Consider the following 26,058-nt stretch of genomic DNA (forward strand, 5'->3'; position numbering starts at 1 on the left):
AACAGATCTTCAAAACAAGGGTTTACTTCAAACTAGAAATGTAGTGACAGCTAAAAATTAATCCAAATAAATTTTTGAACTGAGAAATACATGTAATCTGTTCAGGATATAGTTTTATCTAAGCAAGTCAAAGTTTTCCAGTGTGAAACATTTTTTCATTAGATTTTACATTCTTCTGTAAATTTACATGTTGTTGTAAAAATCCTGATCTGTTCTGCTGTTTGCTCTGAAACAACGAAAGCATGTTGTCCTCGTCCTTGGGTCAGAAGTTGGCCCAAGTCTTGTCTGAGAACTTTGTTGAAAGACAGAGCCTTTACACCACTGGATTTCACACCTCGTCTCTCACTACAGTCTTTAGGATCATCCAGTTCTCTGAATATTAATTTGATCCTTCTCTTTGCTGATGATGTTTCCCTATTTTGCATTACCATGAGTGTGTATCTTTTGTGTGAGCTTGTTAGCTGGTCCTCTAGGTGTTTCATTCATGATTTCACTCCCATTAATTTTTTTCGTAGACAATTATAAAATAAACTTTGATAGTGAGTCTGAGCTTTGTCTAAAGAAGCAGAGGCAACTGTTTCTTTGCCTGTGTTGCTGTTTATCTTTTAAATAGGAATGAACTGGGTTTTCACAGCTGTAGTCTATATCCACAGATTGAAAAATTGCATGGGATGATTACCAAGGAGCCTCTGCATCAGCGTGGGGATTCTCCTTCCACAGTGCTTTGACAAAGTAGCATTGTTATAAGAGAAGATCCTTCAGAAAGTATACAAAATGTGAAAGAAACATTGGGGAAACATCCATATTTTGGGATAGAGCAGACAGTACCTACGTTCCACTGCTCCAGAGCTAAACAAAGCCTCCAGGACACAGCGTTTTGCCCAGAATTTCTTGCTATCCTCAGGTTTCTATTAAATTAAATCTGTTCATGCTATTGATGAGCACTGAGTTAAATACCGATCAGAGGAAGAATTGACAGCAACCTGAACACCCTCCTACTGACTTGTTCAGCACAGAGTGATCAAGTGCATAATATTAATGGGACTGTCTGTCTGCATCAACAGCTCTAAGAAATGAATCAAATTAAGTAAGGACAAACTGTGATACCTTCAGTCAAGTTCACCTCTGTACAGACAACTCACAGATCACAGGGATTCAATTTGATTTGATGAATAGTTTAATTATTTATTTTTACATAGAACTCTGATAGAGTTTTCTGAACCATGGGATGGATGCAGCATAAAAATGGCATTAACAGATAGAAAATACCATCTTTCTCCCTACTTTTATCTGTCTTTGTCTCAGATTTTAAATTCTTCGGAGTGAGTTGGTGTCTTGCTCTTAGGCTCCTTATGCCTGACAGTTATACTAAGCTAGAATATGTTTTTTGCAAGGATATGAGGTTTTCAATAACTCTTGTACTCTTTCCTTAATAGTATTGATTATAAAGGACCTTTGAGTTGCATTGATAATATGATCTTCTAAGTTTGGCACAGTCTCTACAGACTTTAATAATGCTTACCCATTCCAGAATATTGCTGTTTATTCTTGGGCAATGTCTCTGCTGGAGAATTTTGAAATAAAAATCAACAAATGCATGTAGCTTTTAGCACTGTACTTGGTATTATATGTTTTGTTGACAAATCTGAAGTTATCACTATAAATTGTGTATGTTGTATAGTTTATGAATGTGTTGGGATTAATGGGTAGACATAGAGTGCAAACTATATTAATATATGAATTCTGTGAAGCGGGGTCCACTTTTGCCTGGTTCTCCACTGTTTAATAGAATGAAATTGCTTGTCTCAGTTTCATTTGCTTAGATTTGACTCAAAACCTCTTAGTGCGAATAGAACTCCTACATTGTTACCAGACTTAGATAAACCTATATAGAACTTAATTGTTGTTTTGATGATACACAGCACACTCTTGTATAGAAAGCTTCTGTTGCCTTTGGGTAATCTCTGCTTGCTTCTGTAGCTTCTTCCTTTTTTTTAACTTTTATTATTTACATCATGAATATCTGAAAAGTATTTGTAGGAAACCAAACACCCTTTTTCTTAAGACTTTTTTTTTAAAGAACATAAAAGTATTCTGCCTATACTGAAAATAGTTGTCCCAGCTGTTGCTGTCTCAAAGCTGTGACAGTGCCAGGGGATGGTGCTTGAACGTCCCTCCCGAACATCCACATCCTCTGCACTGTATGAATTCCGGTGCAAATGAAGTGACAGAAAATGTTTATAGTTAAATGTTTTTCTCTATACAGGTGTAATACAAAATATTATTACACCTGACAGTGTGTTTAGCTCTTGCTTAATCCAGGAAAGAGCCACTTTAGCTGGCTGACATGGACCTCATGCTTTCTAGAAATGTCTTGTGTCTCACTGTGCATTTGGTGGATATCGCATCGCCTACCCACCTCCGGCACTCTGACAGTAGTTACGTGATTTCCCTCCTTCCAGGCAAGTAAGAAAATGTAGTGGGACGGAGAAAAGGACGAGAAGCCCCGAGCGAGTGCTGGGACGAAGGCCTCCGGGCGGGACTCCCCTCCCTGCCACGTGGCCTCACCATGTCCAAGAAGGGCACCAGCAGCCGAGCTAGGGGGGAGAAGCTGGACGCCTTGGCTGCCTTGCAGGCTGCCAATGAAGAGCTCAGGGCCAAGCTCACCGACATCCAGATAGAGCTCCAGCAAGAAAAGAGTAAGGTGTGCATCTTTTCCTTTCCTTCCCCCATTAATTAAAATAAAGATAGTCTGTTGTTTCTGACTGCTAACCATTCTTTGACCCACTTGTAGCTGACTTGTACATGACCTCAATAATAAATCATCAGAGTGCGTGCACCAGGAACTAGCCTTCTGTGGGAAATGAGGCAACCCCTTTATTGCAGATTTTTAAATTGTTCTTGTATTTATAATGTGCATATGGGACAAAAGATCTCTGAAAGAGAGGATGCTTCAGCAGTATAGCTCTTGGTGGGAAAGCCGAGCAGTGAGGATGGCCAGTCCCTGGGCAGGCAGGACTCAGCTGTGGGCAGCACGCTTGCTCCCACCAACCAGGAAGAAATGAAGTTGAAAAATTGCATAGCTAAATGCCAGCAAAAGATCTGGAAAAACAAACATCTGCTCAAAAGAGATGACATACTTGTAGTGGTGGGCTGAAAGCTGTCCATGTCCTTTGTTTCTCTTGCTAGAACTTTTTCTAGTCAATATTTACCTATTTACAAGGATGTCTGCATTGAGGGGTTTGAATGCTATTTTCTGTTATTCAGAAGTTCTCTTTGCTTATTATTCTCTTTCACATTTACTCTAATTTCATTTGGATTTTATGCCTAAAGTCCTTCAAACTGGCTGCATACAATTTTCAGATGTGTGGTAATAGGCCTTAGCTCTGTCTCCGCCTCTGATTGCCAAAGTTTAAGGAGCCGCAATTTCACCCTGAGCCTTGGAGAGAGTGGCAGCCAGTGCAGCTTGAGCCTCAACTTTAAGAGCTTTTACCCATAGCCTTCAGACCACTTCTCAGTGAGGGCATAAAAAATTTATTTGCTTTTCCATAATCCCCCAAATTAGTTTCCGCTGATAAACTTTGGGGGTTTTTGGTTCCAGAATGCTAATAGAGACATGCATTATCATGCTAGGGACAGAATGATAATCTGCATTTTTCCATTAATTTGCATCATTATCAGGCATTGTAGACTATGAATCTAATTTTTAAGGAAGCTTCTAAGGGGGTGTGTGTGTATATATATTTAAATAGAACAGCTTTTAATCCTTTTGTTGTGAAGCAGCTTTTGCAGTTTTAAGACTGAGGACCCTGTTTTCCTTGCCCCTGTCCTCCCCAGTCTTTTTGATACAACGCATCTCATCATGGCTCCTCTTGAGTTCATGGTATGGTTTTAAATTGAAATATCATTTGACCCTTCTGTGGTCAGATACAGTTAGTTATCTGTAATGCATAATTCATTGCTGAAAAAGCATCTGATAAAATGCAATTGTTTGGGGCTTCACAGTACCTTGCACAGAGCTTTTTCTGTCTTGCATATGCATGTGCGCACAGCACAGTTTGGATCTGCATGCCAAAATACTGGCTTAGCAACTGGTTTCTCACGTATTCTTTCGGGGATGCAGTGTGACAGCTTCTGCAGATATCCAGCTGAAAAATGAAGAATGGACTCAGACTTACTCCACAAGATACTGGCTAATTCCTAAATGTCTATTATCTTAAACATTACTTTGTTTCTAGCAACTATTACACACACATTAGGCTAGTTTCTGAGCATACACTTCCTGTAGTGTTTGGATATTGATGGCTAGTTCAGTTGGGTTTTGTGCTTCTTGCATAACTTTATGATACTTATTTATATTGTGTTAACCCGTGCTTTTTAGGGCACTGAATTGGGCAAATTAAAGAATCAATATGATTGCAAGGCATTATTATTTAATTAGAAAAATAGAATATGATGCTAAAATCAGCATTGGTGCCTAGACTTTTATCCTCAATATCAATAATTTGCAAATGACAATGATACATTTTTGTTTTTCTTTTTCTAAATATGCAGGTATTTCTGCTTATGCTGATCTCCAGTGAAAGAAAACTCTTTTCTACAAATTTGTCAGGGTTCTTCTTCTGATTTTCACAAATTACTTTGTCCTTAGAAGACTTCTCGAAGTTCTCTGTAATGTCACAGTTTTTTCTTTACACCTGCATGGTTTGGTTCTGCAGTGTTCTCATTTGTGAGGCAGGCTTAGGCATATTCTTAGCAAGGAAACCTTGTAGTGTCAACTGGGGAAGAAAAATGCATCTTTAGTAAAGAGAATTGACCTGAACATTTTTTCCCAATAAACACTTCAGTAATTAATTACAATGTAGTGAATATCCACTTCTTAATTTTAGCATTTAAATATGTGCATAGGCTATTCTGATAAACATTACAAGACAGAACAGACAGAGCAAACAGACGTGCACTCCCTGCCTTGGAATAAACCTGCCCAAAGGAGAGGGTCAGCTATGCAAACACTGCAAATGCTACTGCAAATGCTACTGCAAATACATGCTGGGAATATCTTCTAGTGCAATACCTGCCATTATGCAGCAACCACTTCAATAAAAAGCTGAGGTGGTCATATTTTCCCCTAAGACACATGATTCTCATTTGTACCCCAGAAAATCGCTGATGACCCAACTCTGTTGTCTCTTCTGGTGTGTATCCACAAATGTAACCTCCCAAGCAGGGATGTATAGTCACTAGTGCAATGGACAGAATCATAGACAGTAAGCTGTACATCAGTGCCTAAGTGCAGTGTTTCATAGCCACAGCCACCCAGAGGACAGGTTGTATCTCAAGGGTTTTAGTCATTGTCACTGTTGATTTTGATTCTGTGGAGCTGCAGTGGCTACATCAATGACAAGGTGAACACTCACTGGTGCTTCTGGAGGGAGGATGGGTCTGTCAGGGCTAAGACAGAGTTGTGCCCAGAGTATTTGTGGTAGATTTAGAATCACTTTTACAACCTCACGTTCTCCTGACTGCATTGCTAGATTAGCTGTGTTACTAAAGATCCCCACAAGTACCTGCCAAACCTCAAGTCCAATGACAACTGTGACAGTGCATTGAAAGTATTTGCCACAAATAGTAAAAAAACTTTTCCCTGTGAAAATGTTTTACAGGGTTTTGTAATGTGTATTTTCTTCACACAAATTGTGTCAAGAGAGGAAACTGCTCTTTCCGAAGTCTGCAGCATGAAGGCTGTGCAGCAGAGCACAGTGACCCTAGTTTTACCTGGAACCTCCTTAAAAAAGGGATGCTTAGTATATAATAAAGAATTAGATCATAAAGAATGAACAAAATGCCAAATGTGTAGGTCTGCGTGTGGTAATATTAACTCACCAGGTTGGGCGGGCTTTCACTCTAAGGCACAGACGTGCAACCTTAAGGTCTAATATGGTAAAGTGAGCCATACCATTTTTAGATAATATCATAATTTGTATTAATCATTGTTGATTAAAAATACTTTTTTTATTTTCCTTGTAGGTCAGCAAGTTAGAAAGAGAGAAAAATCAGGAAGTTAAGCAGATCAAAGAGCACGAACAGCATAAAAGTACAGTGGTGGTAACAGAGCTCAAAGTCAAACTTCATGAAGAGAAAATGAAGGAGCTCCAAGCTGTTCGAGAAGCACTTTTGAGACAGCATGAAGCTGAACTACTTAGAGTAATAAAAATTAAAGATAATGAAATCCAGAGACTACAGACCCTTCTCAGTGCTGTACGTGATGGGGCTCCTGACAAAGTGAAAACAGTGCTGCTCACAGAGGCAAAGGAGGAGGCCAAGAAGGGGTTTGAAGTTGAGAAAATAAAAATGCAGCAAGAAATTTCAGAGCTGAAGGGGGCTAAGAAACAAGTGGAAGAGGCTTTAACTATGGTCATCCAAGCTGACAAAATTAAAGCAGCGGAGATAAGGAGTGTGTATCACCTGCATCAAGAGGAAATCAGCAGAATTAAGAGGGAGTGTGAGAGAGAAATTCGTAGACTGGTACGTGTTGCTATCTGCATCTGTTTTTAATAACACTTATGTTATTGATAGTAAGTAAATGAAAGTTCAGTGCTGGACTCAGATTAATGGATAAGGACGGGCATTCAAACTTCTGGAGCTTGCTTCAAATCTGTTTTACATTTACTAGTAGAAATGTCAAATATTTTTAAAAAATGATTAGGATGTTTTATAAGGAACTTCTTTATCCATGTCAGTGCTTATTAATATTGTTCACATTTCAGATATCAGGAAGATGCCTTGGGTTACTAGCTGATTAGGGGAATTCTACAAAACAGTGATATTTATTGGCCCATGCCTCTATTTTCCCACCATTTGTTCCTTGCTGATCCACCTTGGTCCCCCCCTTTCCCTGCCTTTGCTAGTTCCCCTAAACATCACATCATGAGCTTTACACAGTCCCAAAATGCTCTTTCTTCTGCATCCCATAGTGAGTCCTATACCCTGTAGGCAATGACCCCCTTCACTCTGCACGGAATTCAGGAAGGGGTTCCTCTCTGTGACCCACCTTGGTGGCTTTCCCCCAGGAGAGGCGCTGGTGCTCCTCCTTTGGTGGCCCCGTGAGCAGTGACTCAGCAGGCTCCCAACTTCAGTAGGTTACTGGGGTTCCTCACCCGTCATTGCTCATCTGATCCTCACTGGGTCTTTGTGTATGCTGATCAGCCTTCAATCACCTAATCAGACCATTTGAGTCTCAGGTGCAATAGTGTGATTCTCAAAGGCAATAGCTACATGCTTCAGAGCATTCCTCCAGTGTGTTTGGAAACTTGTTGGAGAGATTAAATTGGATCACGTTGCTTGGAAAAGGGGAGAACTTCCTGCGGGAGGGAGCTCCCTCCAAGAGGGAAGTCTTTGCATGAGAGCCTGGCAGGCCACCAACACTTTCTGTGTTTTAGGACTATTTCTTCTCCACTGCCATCTCAGACACCTGCGTTATGATTCACACAGTCTTGTGAGTGCACAGCTGATTTGCAGGACTGTATCCCTTACCTGTTGCTGCCATTCCCAAGGACATGGGAACAAATGTAACACCCATACTCTCGTGATGCATATTTTGGGTCTTGTCTCAGTATTTATTTGAAGTGACCATCTTTTTGTGTTTGCCATGCTTTTTTACAGCATTCAGTGTCTCAGTATAAACTCATCCATGTCTCTTCTAAGTCATTATCCCTTGACTATTATCCAAATCTAAAAAAAAATTAAAAATGCACAATCAGCTTGCAGAATGTCCTCAAGTCAAAGCATGGCAGCGCAGACATGCTTCAGCAAATGCCCTGCAGAACCTACCCACCACAGAGTTGGTACAGCATCATCTGTGTCCTAATGAACCAAAGTGACTGACAGCGACTGACACACTGTGCGCTGCTCCATTAGTCAGTGGAGCATTATGTACCCTTTATTTAGCCACCTGTTCTCTCAGACTTTAGACTGTTAAGTTTTTTTTCCCCTCATAGATTATTTTATTTTTATGAAGAGGATATTAAAATAATTTATAATCAACTGATCTATTGATACTGTTCAAATATCCTGCAGTGTGAGTACTTTCTTCTCTAAACATAATTACTAGATGCATTGATTTTATACATCAGAATGAAAGGATGGCTAATGTACATCCTAAATAAACTTGCTGCATTACATGAAAAGTCCACACTAATGGCCTCTAATGTAGAAGCTATAAAATAAATATGTTCTTAGTTATAAGGAGTAGAGTGGTTTGTGGTTATGGTTTCTAAATTGCCTTTGAAAATCAAACTTTTTTTTAGTTTCTGCTTGAAAGAATCAGATTATCTAACTGTACTAATTAAACTACATGATGCCATCATTTTACCAAGCCCTGAGTGCTTCCTGAATGACTTTAAGTACTCTCAGCTCCATTGACTCGACTGTAATTGATTTCACTGGGAGCTGTTGGCTCCTGGCACCTTGCAGGGGAGGGCCCTGCCATTTCAGGGGGGAAAGACTGGTGCCACATCATATGATAAAAGTTCTCCTCTCTATGAAAATGAGGCAATTCTCAAAACACTTAAACTATAACTGAAAACCAGTGTTTTTTTCTGTTTTCAAGATGGACCATCAATAAAGTACACTCATTGAGCCTCACTGGGGTTGCACTGAGATAGAGAGACACACAGAATAGCCCAATGTGAGCGGGTCCGGCCATCCAGCAGAGCAATGGGATTGCACCTTCATGTAACAGCTGTGGCAGACATCCAGCCCTGAATTGTTAATGGATTCACATCAGGATTTTAAAAGCTCTGTGATTCATGTACAATGCATTGTTTAGCCATTTTAACCAAGGGGGGAAGTAACCTTTGAGCAAATTTTTATTTCACGCCTAGAAAAATACTGCTTTTTTTGTTTAGTCAGAATAGAGAAAGACAAGTTGTACTCATTCATGTTTAGTTTTGTAATGATGTGAAGTCCTTTAACATAAAGTAATTTTTTGAAGTTATTTATCTCTGATAGGTACAGTTTTTCATTTCCAAGTCAAGTACATCTATGCAGGCTTAGCTTATGGAAAATACTTCCATACATAGTCAGACAAAGATTGTTTTAAAAAGGTGAGTTAGTACTAATCCATTATTCTCCTTTCAAATTAAAACTAGATTTTTTTCTTTATTGGACAGACAGGAATACATTTGTTGATATCTCACTTTAGACTTTTGGAAAAATGTTAGATGGTCTTTAAAGTAACAGATGTGGTAGGAAGATACAGCATTATGCAAAAAGGAACTGTACAGCCGTCAAATTTACTTCAAGCAAATTGGAGTTTATTTTGGTCTTCAACATCATCCTCTTTTGCCAAGGGAGATGCAGGGTATATATGCTCAGGCTTTCAAAATAACCAGCTCTAATATGAACTTTTCCGTTTTGTTGACTTACAACTTTGAATGCAGTTAAATTGTTGCATCAAGCCAAACCCAGTGCCAGTGAATGAACTTTGTCCTTGCCAGGTTTCTAAGGGGAATCCCTGCATTTTCGCCCTCTTCCAGAAGAGATCTTGGAGAAGGCACAGCTGCACTGCAGCCTGTCAAACCAGCTGTGCCTGCCTGTGCGCTGTACTCATCTCCAGCAGCAAAACTAAATCCAAAATACTCTTGTGGTCAAAAGGAGACTTCCAAATGCAACTGCAAGCTGGCTCCTCCTCAGCTTGCACTCTCGTGCCAGGACATGTTTTCAGCAGACCCTACATACACATCAAACAGGCTGTTACAGTAGAGGGGCAATATTTGCAAGTGGTAATTTTGGTAGTTTTGCACTACAGGCACACAGAGGCTTGCAGATTGTAACATCTAACAAGGTGTAATCTCTCATTAGGAACAGTTCCCGCTTAGTTTTTACCAAATAAAAATTCTAGCTATTTATTCTAGTTATTTTTCAGGTGCCAGGGTAACTATTACTCGTTGATGCCGATGGCTTTGGACTAATCCCATACAGCAGAGTTGAGTGTCTTTCAGTTCTGTGAACAGCATAGGAAAGGAAATAACGTGTTTTGCAAAAGTGTATGTTAAAATTATTCTGGCCTTGTGGTTTCTGTTTGCACATATGGTTTGTGCTGTTTGTGTCTGTAAAGTCTGAGTGTGACGCTCTCCAGAGAAGTACAACTAACCCAGTTAAGCTATCCCTGGCTCAGAAGCTTAAGAAATGTTAGTGTAAAAGATGAAAGTACCTTGCAGATGGTAACAAGTAAGTATGGCAACGACCTTCTTTCTAACGAATTTCTAATTTTAGTAAACTTTTTTTAAGTTTTAATTTGTGCATTTTAAAACAGCTTAAAATACTACACAAATGTATGTAATTACATTCGTATGGTCTCCCACTAATAACAGCACACCCTGTGTTAGTGTGTACACGACCAGGAAAAACAGCCCTTCAGTCAGGAGAATTCCCTGAGCTTAACTGGCCTCGAATTTTGCTTAATGGGGACTAAAATTCAATGTGGTAAAGAGCATTTAAATTTTACTTAAATGTAGATTGGTCAGAAAGGAGAAGTGCTGAACAGCAATGGGCACTGCAGCCTCCCTTCCTCCTGTCTTGTTTATAAGGGGACTAAAACAGAAATCAGAAAAACTGAAGAAATGAGATTTGTTAGAGACTGGAAAGTGTTTATTTTCAGTTTAAGAAACTTTAGTTGATGATGACTACCAAAAGGTTTAATAACCTGCTCTGATACCTCATGTAAGACCATTGTACATTGAGACCTTTATGGCTTCCTTATGGCAATCCAACACCACAAAGAGGAGATCAATCTTTTCAGTATCACTCTGAACCTCTTTGTTTACAGGCACTTCCCTCAGATTTCTCTGTTAGGCAGTGGTAAATTAGTGAAGATGTGTGATTTAAAGGACAGTATCAGATGAAAAGTGTAGGAAGCTGACTTTTTAAATATTAATTTCACTGGTGATTGATTTAGTCTTTATCTTCTACTTTTTGTTCCCTTATGTGGTGAAAAATTACCATATTTGGTATTATAAAGGTATCTCAGCAGTCATCCTATACTGAAAGGTAGATAAATTATTCAAGGTGAATAATTCCTTCTTGCAAATGTGGATTTTTTTCACCATTTGCAGTTTGAACCTCATTTACAACAGTATTTATTCCAACTAAACCTGGACTACTGAAAGATTTTGTTGTATATTAAAAACTATACAACATTACTCCTACATTTTGGAGGGCCAATATACCTCCTAGTTCCGAGTTGTTCCTTTTGAGTCTTACAGTCCAGTTTTTAAAAACATTTTTCTCTACAGTCCTAAACAAGAAGTCTACTCTCTTCTGTGCTGTAACCGCGTTGTTGTTGTGCTACAACACACCTAACACGAGGCTTGGAGCTCCTGTACGTCTTGGAAGTGCTTTGAAACTGTTGGCGGTGGATGTGAGGTTTCTGCTTTCAGCAGTGTACGTCTGAGACACCACACACTTCATTTTATGGCATTTACCAGTGGCACTGAATAGTTACAGTGTCCTGAGCGTGTCCTGAGTGTGAGGAAAGTATGATGTATGTTTGAAGGTAGAGCAAAAAAGGGGAATGCAAAACAGGACAAGTGTGGGAAAAGTCTTTGAATCTTTCTTTATGCATGATTATTTCTCTCATCCAATGTACTTTACTCTTCAAATATAGTATTACATTTAATTCTGTTAGAATTTTTGTTACAAACTGTGTAAGTTATTTGTTGAAAAATCTACTGATCTACTGATCAGATTTTTTCAATATATCTTAACAAAAATCCAGAAGTACCTGGCAATTTGATATGAGTAGCTTTACATATAACACTACCAATGCTGTGTACTGCAATTCACACCTCACACTCCAAAAGGAACCAGTTTTCAGAAACAAAAGCCTTTAGTCACCTAGCAAAGGAAATTTTTTGGTTATTTATAGCCTGAGTGGGGCAGCAAATTATGATTTTACCTGCACCATTTAACCTTTCTATGCTTAACAGCCTAACACTGAATCTCTCTCAACATCGTTCCAGTGATTTCAGTGGAATTATGGTGATTTGCAGGACGGTAATAAGGGTCCAAACCCTGCCCATCAGTGTCAGTCGTTTCAGCCGGTAAAGCTGCCGGCGAGGCAGCCACAGCATTCAAGTCCAAGAGGCTGTTCACAGGGAAGCAGTGGCAGCCCGTGCGATCCCAGGGGAGCCACGCCATCGGCCCCGTGCCATGGACTGCTCTGCTAGAGGAGCAGTTTGCCGTGTTGCCAGGTCCTGGGTAGTACTTGACTGTGTGTAACAGTTGCTGTAGCATGTTAACTGTCTGGAAATGGGCATATTACATTTACTGGGCGTGTTATAAACATTTTCTGTTTGGTTAAGTGTAACTGGGATTCAGTCAGTCTGAAATAGAATCGTTCTTTGGCCAAAGTTGTAGCGGAATCACATTGCAGAATTAAGTTTTTGGTAATAGATATCGCACGTGTCCTTGTGTAACTGAAAATAGATGATATATCGCCTCCTCTCATGCCTGACGATTTGGCAAGGTTACTGGAACAATGGTCATGCACTGCTGACAGTGATCACCTTTTTATGAGGATTAATTCTGGAAGGAGACGTGAGAGGAGAAGTTTCCTGGGTGATCCTGGGAGGTACCGCTGCACGGCTGATGAACTGCTGTCCTGCGGGACAGTGGTGCTAGGGCGATGCCAGACAGCTTCCAGGCACAGGTGATGGCTGCCAGTGTGTGAGGGTTGCTTACTTGCTTCAGAAGAAGCAATGGGGTAGCTACAGGTTTTTTTCTAATGTCGTCTAATGATGACTTTTAAAAACCCATGCAACCTGGGAGATTCAGGAAATTCAGAGACTAGAGAGTGTGTTTTCACCTTACAGTTGGGCTAAGCTGAGCACACAAGGCTACCAAAGCCCCCGGCCATGCGCCCCCCCCAGCGTCATGCCCACCCCACCTCTCCTGCACTGGGCTATGGATGCACAGAGTGAGCCAGTCCAGTGAGCTGTCCTGGCAGAAAATTAACCATGAAAGTGAAAAAGAACAGTTTTCCCATGGACCGACATGATGAGCCAACTTCTCCTATTGTATGACCTAGCACTGGCATAGGGTTTGGGAGGGAAAGGCAGGGTGTAGGACCACCTTTTCTGGTGGGGGTTTGCTCTTGTGTCATAGTTTAACTGCAATGAGGAATTATCCCCTTGAGGAGCTGCCGCTTGTTGTAATGCCTCTAGAGCATGAAACGCTCTCAGCTTTCATCTCCTCCCTCAATGATAAGGGACATGCATCAGTTTCTGGCCCCACTCTGCCAGGAGGATCAGTAAAATGGGCTGGGGTGTTCCTGGGAGCCACAGCATGGGTGTGGGAATGACACAAGTGGCTGTAAGGAGCATTTTGCTCTTCTAAAAATACATCATGTACTTTGCAATGTGCAGTTTATTATTGCAATATATGTTGTAAAGTATATTGTAACAAGATGTTACAATAGCGTGAGAGGTGATTACCCTTTGCATTTTGTTTTTCGTCTGTACTGAAACAGGGAGAATTTTCCTTGGTCAAAAAAAAAAAAGAAATCTCAGCTCGCTCCTGTATTGTATCGGCTGTGTTCCCATCATTTACAGTGGTGGCAATCAATGTGGATTTGGTGCTGCAGCATTGTATGACAGCCTGACTTAGATGTGTAAGCATGTTAGCAGAGTTTAAACGCCTTGAGTTAAGAACATTAACAAGTCAGCAGTATCACTCTGCAGGTATGCTACCACCACCCCTCCAAGCTATCTGTAAAACATAAATCATAGTAGTTGATATAAATGTGCGGTATCAGAACACCGGCTTGAGTAATTCTTGTAGAGTATTTGGCAAAAAACGGTTAACTTAATTTAGCTGGCTGTTGCTGGTGAGTGACATATATCACCAGGACAAAGGGGCAATTGCATTTATTTCTTTGAGAGCCTTAAGGAAAATGATAGGAAAATGGAGAGGCAAGGTGAACGTGAGCACCACTGCACATCGGGCAGACATCCCCTTCTGCCAGCCTGTGTATGTGAACCCTGTCTCTTGGGGTTCATGCTGGAGGGGAACCCCAACTCCTCTCATCTGGGCCTTCTGTTGTCAGCCAGGGTGATGGGGGCCTGGCAGTTCAGTCCCCTCTGCTCCTGAGGACCGAGGCCTGGGGCAGGTCTCCTCGCGTGTCCTAATTGCTGGCTCTGACACCATGCCCATGGGAAATGCATTTGTCATGTAACAGCTCCAGCTGGAAAGGGGCCTCTCGTTTGCATTTAAAACCGCTGCCTACGAATGACTGGCTTTTATCCACCAGGCACTGGTGACTTCAAAGGTGGATTTCTGGGGTGTGCGGCTGTGCTCCTGATGGTGTCTGTGAATTTGCAGAGCAGCAAAGGCCCCGGGAACATTGCAAGGAGAAATTTCCCGACCAGGGAACCTACATGTTGATTTTACAATCATGATGGAAATAATACATTTAAAAAGAATCACACGGCTTAAAAGCAGCTGCATGTCAGACCATGATAGGCATTGCACTGGGTAGCACAAGGAGGGAATAACAAATTTAACTCTGCATGGGATTATGTTTGCATAATTGGCATCAGCTGTGCTCATGGGCTGGTTATTAATTAGCACCCCCACATAAATATTCATCCCAAGTCAAGGCAGCCTGCTAGAACTAAAGTGGGAATATCCACAGCGCAGCGCAGGGCATCCTCTCAGGTGGTTGGATGCTGCGCTCCTACGCGCACTGACGCCCTTTCACAAGCGTGGCTGGTGTCGGAAGCCATCAGACACACAGGTGGGGAGGAGGAGTCCCGCTGGTCCCGCACCCACTGGTCCCGCACCCATTGCAGAATGAGGCCGGCGTGTGTGACAGCCTGGTGGGGTGCGCACCTGGGGACCAGCGCATCTTCCAGTGAGTTGCAAGTTGTTTCTTGTCTTTATGTTTTCTTAGTGTTACTAATGCTAGGAAGAAATGTGCTAAATAATATTTTTCAGTGAAATGCTTCCTTCAATTTGTACTATTTCTACAACATTGCTATTTAATAATGGGCTGCAAACATCAAACTGTTATGCATATTTCATGAATGTGAATTTAATCATATGAGGGGAAATGTGAATGTTGATGTTTCCTTTGTTGTTTATGAAGATTATGTTTAGGGGGTTTTCTGGAAAACAAACCGTTAGTTGAAATACTGTGAAATCTTTCGTATTTTCTCCAGTTTCTTTGTTCCTCCTGATTTAAAGTGTTGCCTATGGGGTAACATGTCTTTGTTTTCATATAAATTGGGATCAACTACCCAATATTCTGCTTATTTTAAACAGATAATCATTTGATGATGTGTTACCTTTTCATCTATACAACCATTTAGATTTCTACCTGATTAGGTATTCAGCAGAAGGACCTCAGGGTACCTCTCTTTGTTTCATTCGAAGTTAGTAGACTGTTGCCTTAAGGTAAATTGTTGAAAGCACCTTTAATAAAATGGCACCCAAAGTACCATTTAATTTGCTCCATTTTACTAAAGGAATCAAAATTTTGCGTAACCTTGAAACACAGCTTCCACGCAGCTACTTTTGAGTTGTCCTACGTTGTCTTTTGGCAAAGGCTGGCTCTTCCCCCGGGGATGATGCGGGATCTCTCTGGGTTTCTAGCTCGGTTCTTCCTTCCTGCAGCTACCGAAGGGCAGTGCCACCCTGAGCAGTGCGGCCCCTCAGGGAGCACCTTGGCTCTCGCCTACGGCTGGAGCTGGAACCACGGAGCTTCCCCAGTGCATGAGGGCGATGGGGTGACAGTGTACCTCGCCTGGCCTGGGTCCGGACGCAGCCTCCACACTGTGCAACAGAGGGACATTGTGCCCCAACCTGCTGTGTCCTCTCCCGCGTAATTTATTTCACAGCTGTAAGGTGTAATCAACCCCTCCACCCAAACACACCTAATGGAAGTAATTTCCCGATACCATTGCTGGGTGTGCGTAAACTGCCATCACTTGCTTTTTCTCTCGGTGGGCCATTTTTGCAGTTATTGGAAACAAAGTACTTTGAGTGATCTGTTAATTCACAATGTCATTTTTTTCCAGGTTTACAGACAAAGCTATCAAAGATAAAAGTATCAAACGCAGTTCTCACAAGGCAAAATGTTCTTATTTCAAGCAGGCCACATTTTAAAAATCGATCATTTAAATTAAATGTGTAAAGTCTCAAAAACTTACGCCAAAAATCTTATGCATGTATGGTGTCTGAAACCAGATCAACAGACATTTTAGGGGATGTATATGATTTCTTTCTTTCCATAGAATCATTATCTGTAAGCCCATTTGGCAACCCTGTGGCGTGTGAGTGTAATTAATACTTTATATTCATGTATAATGTATATGTATGCAATCCAGCTGGGAAGAGCCTGGGATTCTGTTGCAGTGTTGTACATCATCACAGACACAGAAGAAGATTTTGGGCTGTGCTCAGTAATTTTTCATTATTAGGCAGGGCACAGGCCATCCTTGTCTGAACTCTCTAAACAGACTCTAAGGGTCTGATCCTGGCGTAAGCCATGGCATGTGCACCCAGCCTGCAGTGCGAGCCACCCCTCTGGCCGGCACACCTCCGAGCACAGCAGTCCACACAGGTGAACATGGCTCAGCTCCGTAGAGAGGGAGGCTTTAATTCCACATTAGCATTCAGAGAAAATATCCAGAAAATATTCCTTGAGCACCTGCAAATTCAACATGCCCGATCCAACGGCGATGAGCATGGCGCTCTGAACTCAGCAAGAACAGTGCAGGCAAATAAGAAAGAAGAGAATTAGAGATATCTGGACATTAGTCATTTAAGCACTTAATGATTTTGCATAATGTTTATTATGCACAAGCAAAACCTTTAATGGAAGGGGGATAATTAAACAAATTGCTCTCATGGGAGACTTTTGGAAAAAGAATTTAAAAAATTCACATTCCTTCTATATTTTGAAAATTAAAAGGATATTCAGGTTTTAATATTTTTCTTTTAAAATTATGAATCCTAATTTTCAAAAGGTGATGTCCAAACAAAATGCTGCAGAATCATTGAAATGTTTGAGTGAACTAATTCAAATTGTGATATGAATATTAGGGTTTATTTTTTTTAAGATATTCTGAAATGGTACTAAGAATATGGGTTATTTCCCAACCATTTTAATGAAAAAATTCCTGCTGAAAAGAAAGATTTTATTCTGGGTGGCCTCCAAAAGAAGAGTAATATTCATGAGTTGGTTAAGCGATTCAGTTCATATGTTCACTGTCAAATATTCGTTGATTTCCAAGAGAGTGTTGTTGTATTTTCCATGTTGAGGGGTGTCAGCTCTGTGCCACTGTTCTTTGGCCACGTTTGGGGTCATAAGATGCTCTGTTGTTGTCAAGCTGCTGCCTGCCTGTGTGATTGTGTTCTGTTCTCCTTGTAGATGGAGGAGATTAAATTTAAAGACAGAGCAGTCTACGTGCTGGAGAGAGAGTTAGGGGTTCAAGCCGGGCATGCTCAGAGACTGCAGCTCCAAAAGGAGGCTTTAGATGAACAACTTTCCCAGATCAAAGAGTCTGATCGGCATCTGAGCAGCCCCAAGCGGGAACTTCCTTATGCAAGTGGTGCAGGAGACGCTTCAGATCATTCGGGAAGCCCCGTAAGCACTTTCACGTGGTTTCACCTACACAAAGGAGCAGAGTGACAAAATGGCACAAAGTGACAGAATCTTGATGAGTGCACCCTCAAGCAACAGCTTTCCCATAGCCGTGCAGGGGAAACCCCGAGGCACCAATTTCTTGCTCTCGTTCGTTAGCCAAATCTTTAAGACTTAAAATCAAACCTTGTTATGGGAGAGCTTTTGCTTTTTTGTTGTTTTGTTTTCTGGTTTGTTTGGTTTGGTTTTGTTAGCAGGGTGAAATTTTTCTGTTCTTTTTCTCTTCCTTTTCCTCACTGTACCATACTTCTGCCACCTGCCTTAATTTGACAGTTCGACACAATTTTGCCAACAAATGATGCAAATGCATTTCTAACCAAGTAATGTATGTGTGCTAGCTTTCGAAACTGCTAACAATGGATTTTGTGAGCAGATGTACAAGGCCAGTTTACAAAGGGAAATGGGGGAAGGTAATTGGTGCATGAAAGTGTGGGAAGTCCCGCGGTCCTCCTGGAACACCGCTGCTAGCTCGGGTTTTTGTGCTGCTAAGTGCTCTCGCTTTCAGTGGACCAGAAAGTGAATTAAACACCTGTTAACCTATTCTCTCCTATTTCTTTCCTATAATGCAATATCCAGAATTTTAGTCACCCTTTCACAATGGCTTTTTTAATATAACTATGGCACCCTTCTGCTTTTGCCTTAATTTGCTAATATTAAAAAACCCTTAGTTAACTGACCTCCTATATCTGACATATGCAAATTTTCTTCATTGCTGATTCTCATCAAGATTTCTTTTGCAACAGCCTTAATTTTCTCAGTAGAAATGTAAATACTTGTACATGAGCAAACCAATCTATTTTATTCTTTGTCCCAAGCCTCTCCTGCACCTGTTGAATGAGGAACCCTAGACCTCCCAAAAGTGCCACCAGCACTACGGACACTAATTTGCTTGTTTCGATTTGTACTCAACTTCTGCCAAACATCAGAACAAGTCCTAGAGAAGGGGAAAAAGTCTGTCACATTTGTAAATAGATGTAACTTCTCTGATTCTGAACGAGAACATGTCTACCTATATTTCTAGTCATTTATAATTTGATTTAAGCATTTTCACTCAGATAAAGTGCTACCCCTTTGGCTTTACGAGTGACCCTTTAGAACCCAATAAGGGCCACAGCTTTATGGAAGAAGAGCTTATGCAATGGTATAATTGCATGGATTTTCCCCATTTGTACTTCAGTATTTTTAATATCATTTTCTTATATCAAAGTCCTCAGAGTGGGTGATGTGTCTGAAGCACTCAGTTCAACAGTGGCATACATTGGAAACATTGCCTTAATTTTTGATATTTTCTTTTCTATTTCCAAGTTTACCATTTGTGACTTTGTATTTGCATATACATACTTCTGCATTTGCATACTTTGTTACATTTTCACTCCTAACTTTCCGTTGGTCTCATCCTGCAGCTTTCAGTGGTCAGTTAGGTTACATATGTTACACTCTGCTGTATAATGTTTCGAAATGTTTGGATTTGGGGTAAGAAAAAGTTTGAGCTTTGAAAAATACTGATATTGCGTGTATACTTAGGAACAGTTATTTGCAGTTGATCTTTGTTTTAGGAACAGCAGTTGGATGAAAAGGATGCCCGGCGTTTCCAACTTAAAATCGCTGAGCTGAGCGCCATCATCAGGAAGCTGGAGGACCGGAACGCGCTGCTGTCAGAGGAGAGAAATGAGCTGGTGAGTGCAGCTGCAAAGCGCGGCAATGACTGCCTGAGAATGTGCTGCTGTGGCTGTGCCTTATCGCCAAAATATCGAGATATTTTCCCCTGTGCCATTTTGAAATCATTGCAGGAGTAGCAGGCTCCTCCTTACGCTCTGTATTTGGTGGTATGCCACATTACACTCATCTTCGCTTATATAACAACAACTTTTTAAGATGGCATTAGCTGGAATTATTTTTATTTATTTTTTAAAATAAATACATTCCCCACATGGTATGCTTGTTGCACAGACTGAATACCTCACGAAGAAGGAACGATCTGTTTCCCAATGGAAAGTACCAAGAATTTTTGATCAATTCTGCTTTGCATTAGGAGAAAATACTGCTAATATGGCAGTTAAAGAAAATGATTAATGTATTTGATGAAAAAGAACAGCTCTGGAGGTGTTAATTATCTCTTTATCTTTCAGTTAAAACGTCTTAGAGAAGCTGAAAGTCAGTATAAGCCCATTTTGGACAAAAATAAACGCCTTAGTAGGAAGAATGAAGAATTGTCACATGCCTTACGTCGAATGGAAAATAAATTAAAATTTGTAACACAAGAAAATATAGCAATGGTAAGTCTCTGTATGCTCCAGGAAGAACATGTAATTTAGTACTCACAGGGCTGATGAAGTCAGGCATCATCCCAAACTTGCAAGTTCGATAGGAAACTTTCCCCTTTCCGGTGCTTGCTGAGATGTTCTACGGTGCGCTACTGAGTGGTTTGTGGCTCAAACATGTTTTGTTTTACATAAAATGTTTTATTTTAGCTTTAAAAACAAATAGTTCTGAAGAAAAGAAATTTGTGTGAGCTTTGCACATTTTGATCAGACTGCTCAGTCACTGGCTGCTCAGCTTCCACATGAGCACAAATCATCCCACTTCACCTTTGACTTTTGTACCAGAATCACCTCATAATCCCTAGGAAATCTGCACTTGTGACTCTCTTCCCTTTTTTTCAGTTGAGTATTGTTAGGGGGCGATAGCTGATAGCAAGTAGCTGTGGCATTGCATGAATGTAGGAGGGCTGGGGTCATCCCTATGGCTGCTGCAGCTCCGGGACTGCTGCAGATCAAAACTAGTGAGAGGGACCTGGAGAGAAGCAACATTGGTCCCAGCTCTCTGAATTCCTTCTCCACACAGCTCTTGGCAGAACTAAAGAGCAGGTGCAGCTGAGCAGCTGCTAGCCCCCATCTTTGGCAGACTAACAGGCAGGGTGTGATGGCCTCCCATGCCCGCTGTCCTCCCCAGTGACCGCGAGCTTCACGTGGCAGTCTGAGGAGCAGGAACACCTGGTGTGTTTGCAGTCTAGCTGTATCGCCCAGCAAAAGGGGAGCAGGATAGCTGCCAGAACAGCCATTAGATTAGATGCATCACTAGCTGTAAAGGGAAGGGTTGTGTACTGTCCTTTGGCAAAGCCTTCTGATCATTTCCTCTTCTGCCGTGTGGGTTTCTTTTAGAGGCAAAGAGCTGGAACAATAAGGAGACCGAGCTCTTTAAATGACCTTGACCATAGCCAGGAAGAAAGAGAAGTTGATTTCCTGAGACTACAAGTTATTGAACAGCAAAATATCATTGATGAACTCTCCAAGGTATGATGTAATACTGCCACTCTCATGCAAGGTCGACTAAGGCCATAGCAGAAGAACAGGAGGCCTAAGAAAGGGGTGCTTGGGATTCTGTGAGCTAATGGGCATAGCTTGCATCAGTGGAACGTGGTAGGCATTTCTATGATTACTAGTAATTGAACTGAATATAAGTTATCTGTGGCATAGTATTTGGAAAAATCCTTTCAATCTACATTGCACTTGCATGACAGAAGCATTGCAGCACGTCCAGTAGATATGCTGATGGCCGGATCCTGCACCTGCAAGAGAAAATGTCAGAACTCCTTTAGCTGGAGACAGCATCAGGGCTAAAGATTGCTGTGTACAAGGCAGGTGTTCTGCAATGTTGTGTTTGGGGTTTTGCTTCTTTGTTAATATGTTCTCAGTCTTTAGAAAGAGAAAATACTGAAATCATAGTACTCCTCAAGAAAATACCTTTTTTTTTTTTAAGTCTGTACACTTACTGACATTATTTCATTCTTTTTCATTAGACACTGGAAACTGCTGGCTATGTGAAGAGTGTCATGGTAAGAATGACATTAACTTCATCCTCATCTTTGTATGCTTTAAATCGCTGTTCATGAAAAGCATGCAGGGTATAATAATATTTATTATCACTTACATCTCCATTCAGGCAGCAAGCTAACACAGCGTTTTTCTCAGTGTAGATGTTGTCAAAGGCCATATCAGCAGAAGTTGTTCACCAGAGAAAAATGTAGTGATAGTGGAAAGGAAAGCTCTGTTGAGAGAGGAAAGCTTTTTTCCACCACTAGGATGACCTTAGAGGCAAAGGTCAGTGTGGTCCCCCTGTCCTGATGGCCGATAGCGAGTGTCCTCCATCTCCAGGACAGCTCTGCCATGTTAGAATGGCATTTTTTTTAGAGTCTGATTACCACTAGCTTTGTCTCACCCCTACTGGCATGTTCTCAGTCACTGCCCTTGCCCGACTCATCACTTTGTTATTATCGGTAAAAATTTTGTGAAGTTAAGCCACTAATATATATTGATAAAATGTGGACTGTTTTGTTCTTCTTTGCCAAGTGTACAGCAAAGCTTTTGTTGTCAAGCAAAACAAGTATTTGATTTTCTTCTGTCACTGCTGCTGATGTTAGGATTTGCCATTGGGCTGATGGTGTTGGGACATTATCAATATCCCACAATGTCATCGCATCCTTTTACCAAATGGTTAAAATGAAAGATTATAGGGGTTTTCCCTTTAGAACTTTACTCTCTGCAATCCTGGAGTTTGCTGGTATTTGCAATCCAGAATAAAGAATTTTTTTTCAGGACTATAAAAAATTGACATGACTCTATGAAGAGTGTCATCATTTCCACTGAACAGAAAAAATTGCTGGCAGCAATAAATGCTCAAACCCTTTTTCAGAAGCACTGGGAACCTGCAGATCCTTAGAGAAGTCAGCTGAGACTGAAAGTGCTGAGTTCAAACAGTCTCTGAATTTTGGGTAGTTGGGCTGTTACATGTGTGCACCTTCCAGAGGGCACTAACAGCCACAGCACCAAGACCCAAGGGAAGTAGTCGGTCTTTGCTTATCACCCCTGGACAGAGAGCCCATCTACCGGAGACGAGCCATAGCACGGGCTTGAATGCGCATGCTTGCTCACGGAGCAGCTCTGAAATGAGGCCTAAGCTGTCAGTGTGTTGTGTTGGTTATAATGAGCTTTCTTTTGCTATTTTGATTTTCATGAATATAAAGAGCAATTGATACTTGTATATGGCAAACTTGGAAGATGTTGGAGTAAAACTAACATTTGACTGATGAAAACATGGTTATTTCATTTTGAGGCAGTGGCCAGCACTGACATCACTATTTCTTGATTGCCTAATGACTACTAGTACTGACATAGTTAATTTAAGTAACAGCTCTTTGAAAACAGCTAACGTATGTATCTGATTCTTTCAGGAACGTGATAAGCTGTTAAGGTATAGGAAGCAAAGGAAAAAAATGACAAGAATTCCTAAGGTAAAAAAACTTGTATCGTGACATGCTGATGGGCATGCTGGTTTCCCGGGGTGCTCCAAGCGGGGGGACACTCTCCTCAAGGGTCTAGAAACGGGTCCTAATCTTAAATTTGGGTTCAAGGACATTCATAGACAGTATTAGGATAATTCAGACAAGATCTGGTAGGGGTAGGGGAACAGTTTGCATTGTGCATTGCAAGCATTTGCATGCTCTGCGGTTACCCTGCGCAGTTTCGGTGTCCTGAGGGACTTCCATGGTATGTGGTTGTCTTAAGATGAGACAGATTTTGTGAATTAACATATCTCAAAATGATCTTTTAATGGCACTGCCTGAAAACATATGTAGGTTGTAAATAATTCATTATGGAGTTTAGTAACATGCAAAAATTGCTGGTTACAAGGTTACAAGGAGCAATGGTTAGAGCTCAGGGAGAAAGAAAATGTTAGTTAATGAATACTTGGCAGGATGTTAATATAAATATTAACACTGTAACATCGTAAGGTATAATGTCAGGGACCTGAGAGTAAGCTGTGCTCTACATATGAAGAATTAAGGCAGTGATGGAGCTAATGAATCTATAAACAATGAATTGCAGTCAATGCGAGATAACTCCTTAACTTCTGTCATCCTGCAAATGGCAACCAGGCCTTTGAAGGAGAGTCACATTTTGTCTCCTTCAAAAGTTATCCACTTCAAATAAAAAAAAAAATCTCCAAAATCTAGAAATGTTTTTTGTAAATCAACAATTAAAAATATCTTTAAAACTGTGTTTGAAATGTCGTCTTTGACTTTCAAGCATTTAACAGTAAATCTTTTTTTACCAGCACTACCCTCATTCTTTTAAACAGAAAGCAGATTTGAGTGGAAAAACTGATTTCTTCAAACTGTAAAAACATCGCTATGGTGATTAACTTCAAATTTTCAAGTAGAATATTTCTTGAAAATCTAACTTTTCATGTGACAGTTGTGGTAATGACAGGAGGGATATCGTGGTGATGACGATGGATTAACAAAGAAATTTCAATGCATAACTCCCACCTTACGCTGAGATGAACACACAAAGAAGTAAAAAGGGTGGTCTGCCTTAGCTAGAGAAATCGGGAGGAAAATACATTAAAAAAAGGCGGGGGCTTTGAGGTTGCATACCATTATACCTAATAACAAACACGACAATTCCATGATTTGAATAGGTTTAGCTATTGTAAAGCGCTACCATTGGGGTGAAAAAGCTTTACAGAATACATGTAAAGAACTGGGTGGTTTTTCAAAAACCAATAGGGTGAAAATTACCAATAAGCTGGAATTCAAGTTCCTCCAAAGGTGTATATGTTCAAATCCTACAAAGGCGCAGGGTTTAGCCATGTGTCCAAAGTTGTTGCTGCCCCCCTGATGCTGTCAGGCTGGCGCAGCCGATGGCACCACTGCCGCGCGACACGGCTGCACTCACTGACACCTTGTCTCTGTCAGAAGCCGGTTGTGGAGACGTTTTTCGGCTACGATGAAGAAGCTTCCTTGGAGTCTGATGGTTCCTCTATCTCATATCAAACTGACCGGACAGATCAAACCCCTTGCACTCCTGAAGATGACTTGGAAGAGGTATTCATCAAAAATATGTGTTATTTTGTTTTGAAACCTCGCTACTAATTTTTAATGAAATTCCTGGTCTGTTATATCATTCATTTGTCACTTCTGACCAGAAAATTAAAAATTTATGTTAAATTCCATACTGTGCATTTCGGTTAATATCTCTGGATCTCAAGTCTTCAGTAATTTCACAACTTTTAGCCAAGCTGGAAATATTATATTCTAAGAACATTATATTTATAATGGGTTTTTAAGTTAGAGGTCTAAAAAGACAGAGAAGTTGGATAACCCTAGGAAGATCTGTTCACACTGAGATTTACTGCAGGTTTGTGCATGTGTAGTTTGGTTCAGGTCCTTCTATTTGTCATTTTAACCCCGGCACAGAGTGCAGCCTTAAGCGATAAGGTTTGTGTACTTCTGGAGAAGTAAGCAGTCACATAAAGCACCAACCTCCAGAGGAGAGGCTGTCTCCTCACCAGTATATTGAGGTCGTGACTTTTCTGGAGGCTCTGAACACAGAGTACACAAAGGTAGCTGGTAATACAAATACAAGTGATTATTCCTGGTGTTTTGTAGGGCTTCCCTACAAATGCTTTCCCGAGTGTGTGTCAGATCACTGTACATGTTTCTGGGTTTAACAAGGATAAACAAAAAATTGCTAATAATGACTTGCAGCCTTTTTCATCTGCCATTTCACCTGTTTCATGGGTTGTAATTAGATCTGTTAAAAGGGAACCTGAAGAATTCCTATCTCCATCATAAAAGATACATGACCGGTTACCAGCTGTGTGCTGCACTGCAGGGAATCTGAATGTATTTGTATACGTATAAGCTTATTTATTTTTCATTCCTGTATTGACATTTTTTTCCCTATTCAGATAGTATGAAGTTTATGCATGCAACCAGCAGTATAATTTCATTTCATGTTGAATGAAATATTCCAGTCAACCTGACATGAAAGCATTCAATGCTGAATATTGTAAGGAGAGTGAAGAAGATGAAGGGGTCTTTTCATGTTGATGTCACCATTTCTACAAGTATTAACTCTAGATTAGTGTTTTAATAATTGAGTGAGACTGTCAGGGTTGGCTTATTCGCCAGGTTGGAAACCTTTTGTTGTTTCAAGAAAGTTGTATTTTCACCTTTAAATGTGATGACTTTGCCTGTTACAGTAATAAAGGGCGATTCAGTCATTAGTATGTTATATGGATGGCGAGTTTTTATCTTTCCAAGGCGGGGCAAATTCTCTTTTTTTTTTTCTTTTTTTCCTATATTGCATTTTCTTGAAGTAAGTGTACAGAAGAGATGCTTAAGGGACAAAAGAGAAATAGTCTGAGGGTACATAAACAAGATCCTTAGTACTGTGCTTCCCAAATTGCATTTTGAAAGTAATAATTTTTGCACTTTTTAGAGAAAGCAAACGTAACCCACTCTTATAATATTTTTTACTTTCATTGCAGAAAAAAAGCAACTGGTGCAA

General features: G+C 40.6%; 1 protein-coding gene across 23 annotated transcripts in view; it reads left to right on the forward strand.

The window, feature by feature from the left end:
- The window catches only part of JAKMIP3 (Janus kinase and microtubule interacting protein 3), a 94,192-nt gene that overhangs the window by 33,799 nt on the left and 34,335 nt on the right, over window positions 1-26,058 (forward strand). For 12 of the 23 annotated variants that reach the window (XM_076339256.1, XM_076339254.1, XM_076339250.1 and 9 more), the window contains 9 exons: window positions 2,463-2,704; window positions 6,028-6,525; window positions 17,432-17,647; window positions 19,261-19,380; window positions 19,834-19,980; window positions 20,866-20,997; window positions 21,504-21,539; window positions 22,935-22,994; window positions 24,462-24,590. In XM_076339256.1, coding sequence (XP_076195371.1) covers window positions 2,570-2,704; window positions 6,028-6,525; window positions 17,432-17,647; window positions 19,261-19,380; window positions 19,834-19,980; window positions 20,866-20,997; window positions 21,504-21,539; window positions 22,935-22,994; window positions 24,462-24,590 — 1,473 coding nt within the window. In that variant the 5' untranslated portion in view covers window positions 2,463-2,569. The remainder of the gene's footprint in view (window positions 1-2,462; window positions 2,705-6,027; window positions 6,526-17,431; window positions 17,648-19,260; window positions 19,381-19,833; window positions 19,981-20,865; window positions 20,998-21,503; window positions 21,540-22,934; window positions 22,995-24,461; window positions 24,591-26,058) is intronic. The other 11 variants (XM_076339259.1, XM_076339261.1, XM_076339267.1 and 8 more) reach the window with 4 other exon arrangements.

This window comes from Aptenodytes patagonicus, chromosome 5 (assembly GCF_965638725.1).
Source record: "Aptenodytes patagonicus chromosome 5, bAptPat1.pri.cur, whole genome shotgun sequence".
Lineage (NCBI taxonomy): Eukaryota > Metazoa > Chordata > Aves > Sphenisciformes > Spheniscidae > Aptenodytes > Aptenodytes patagonicus.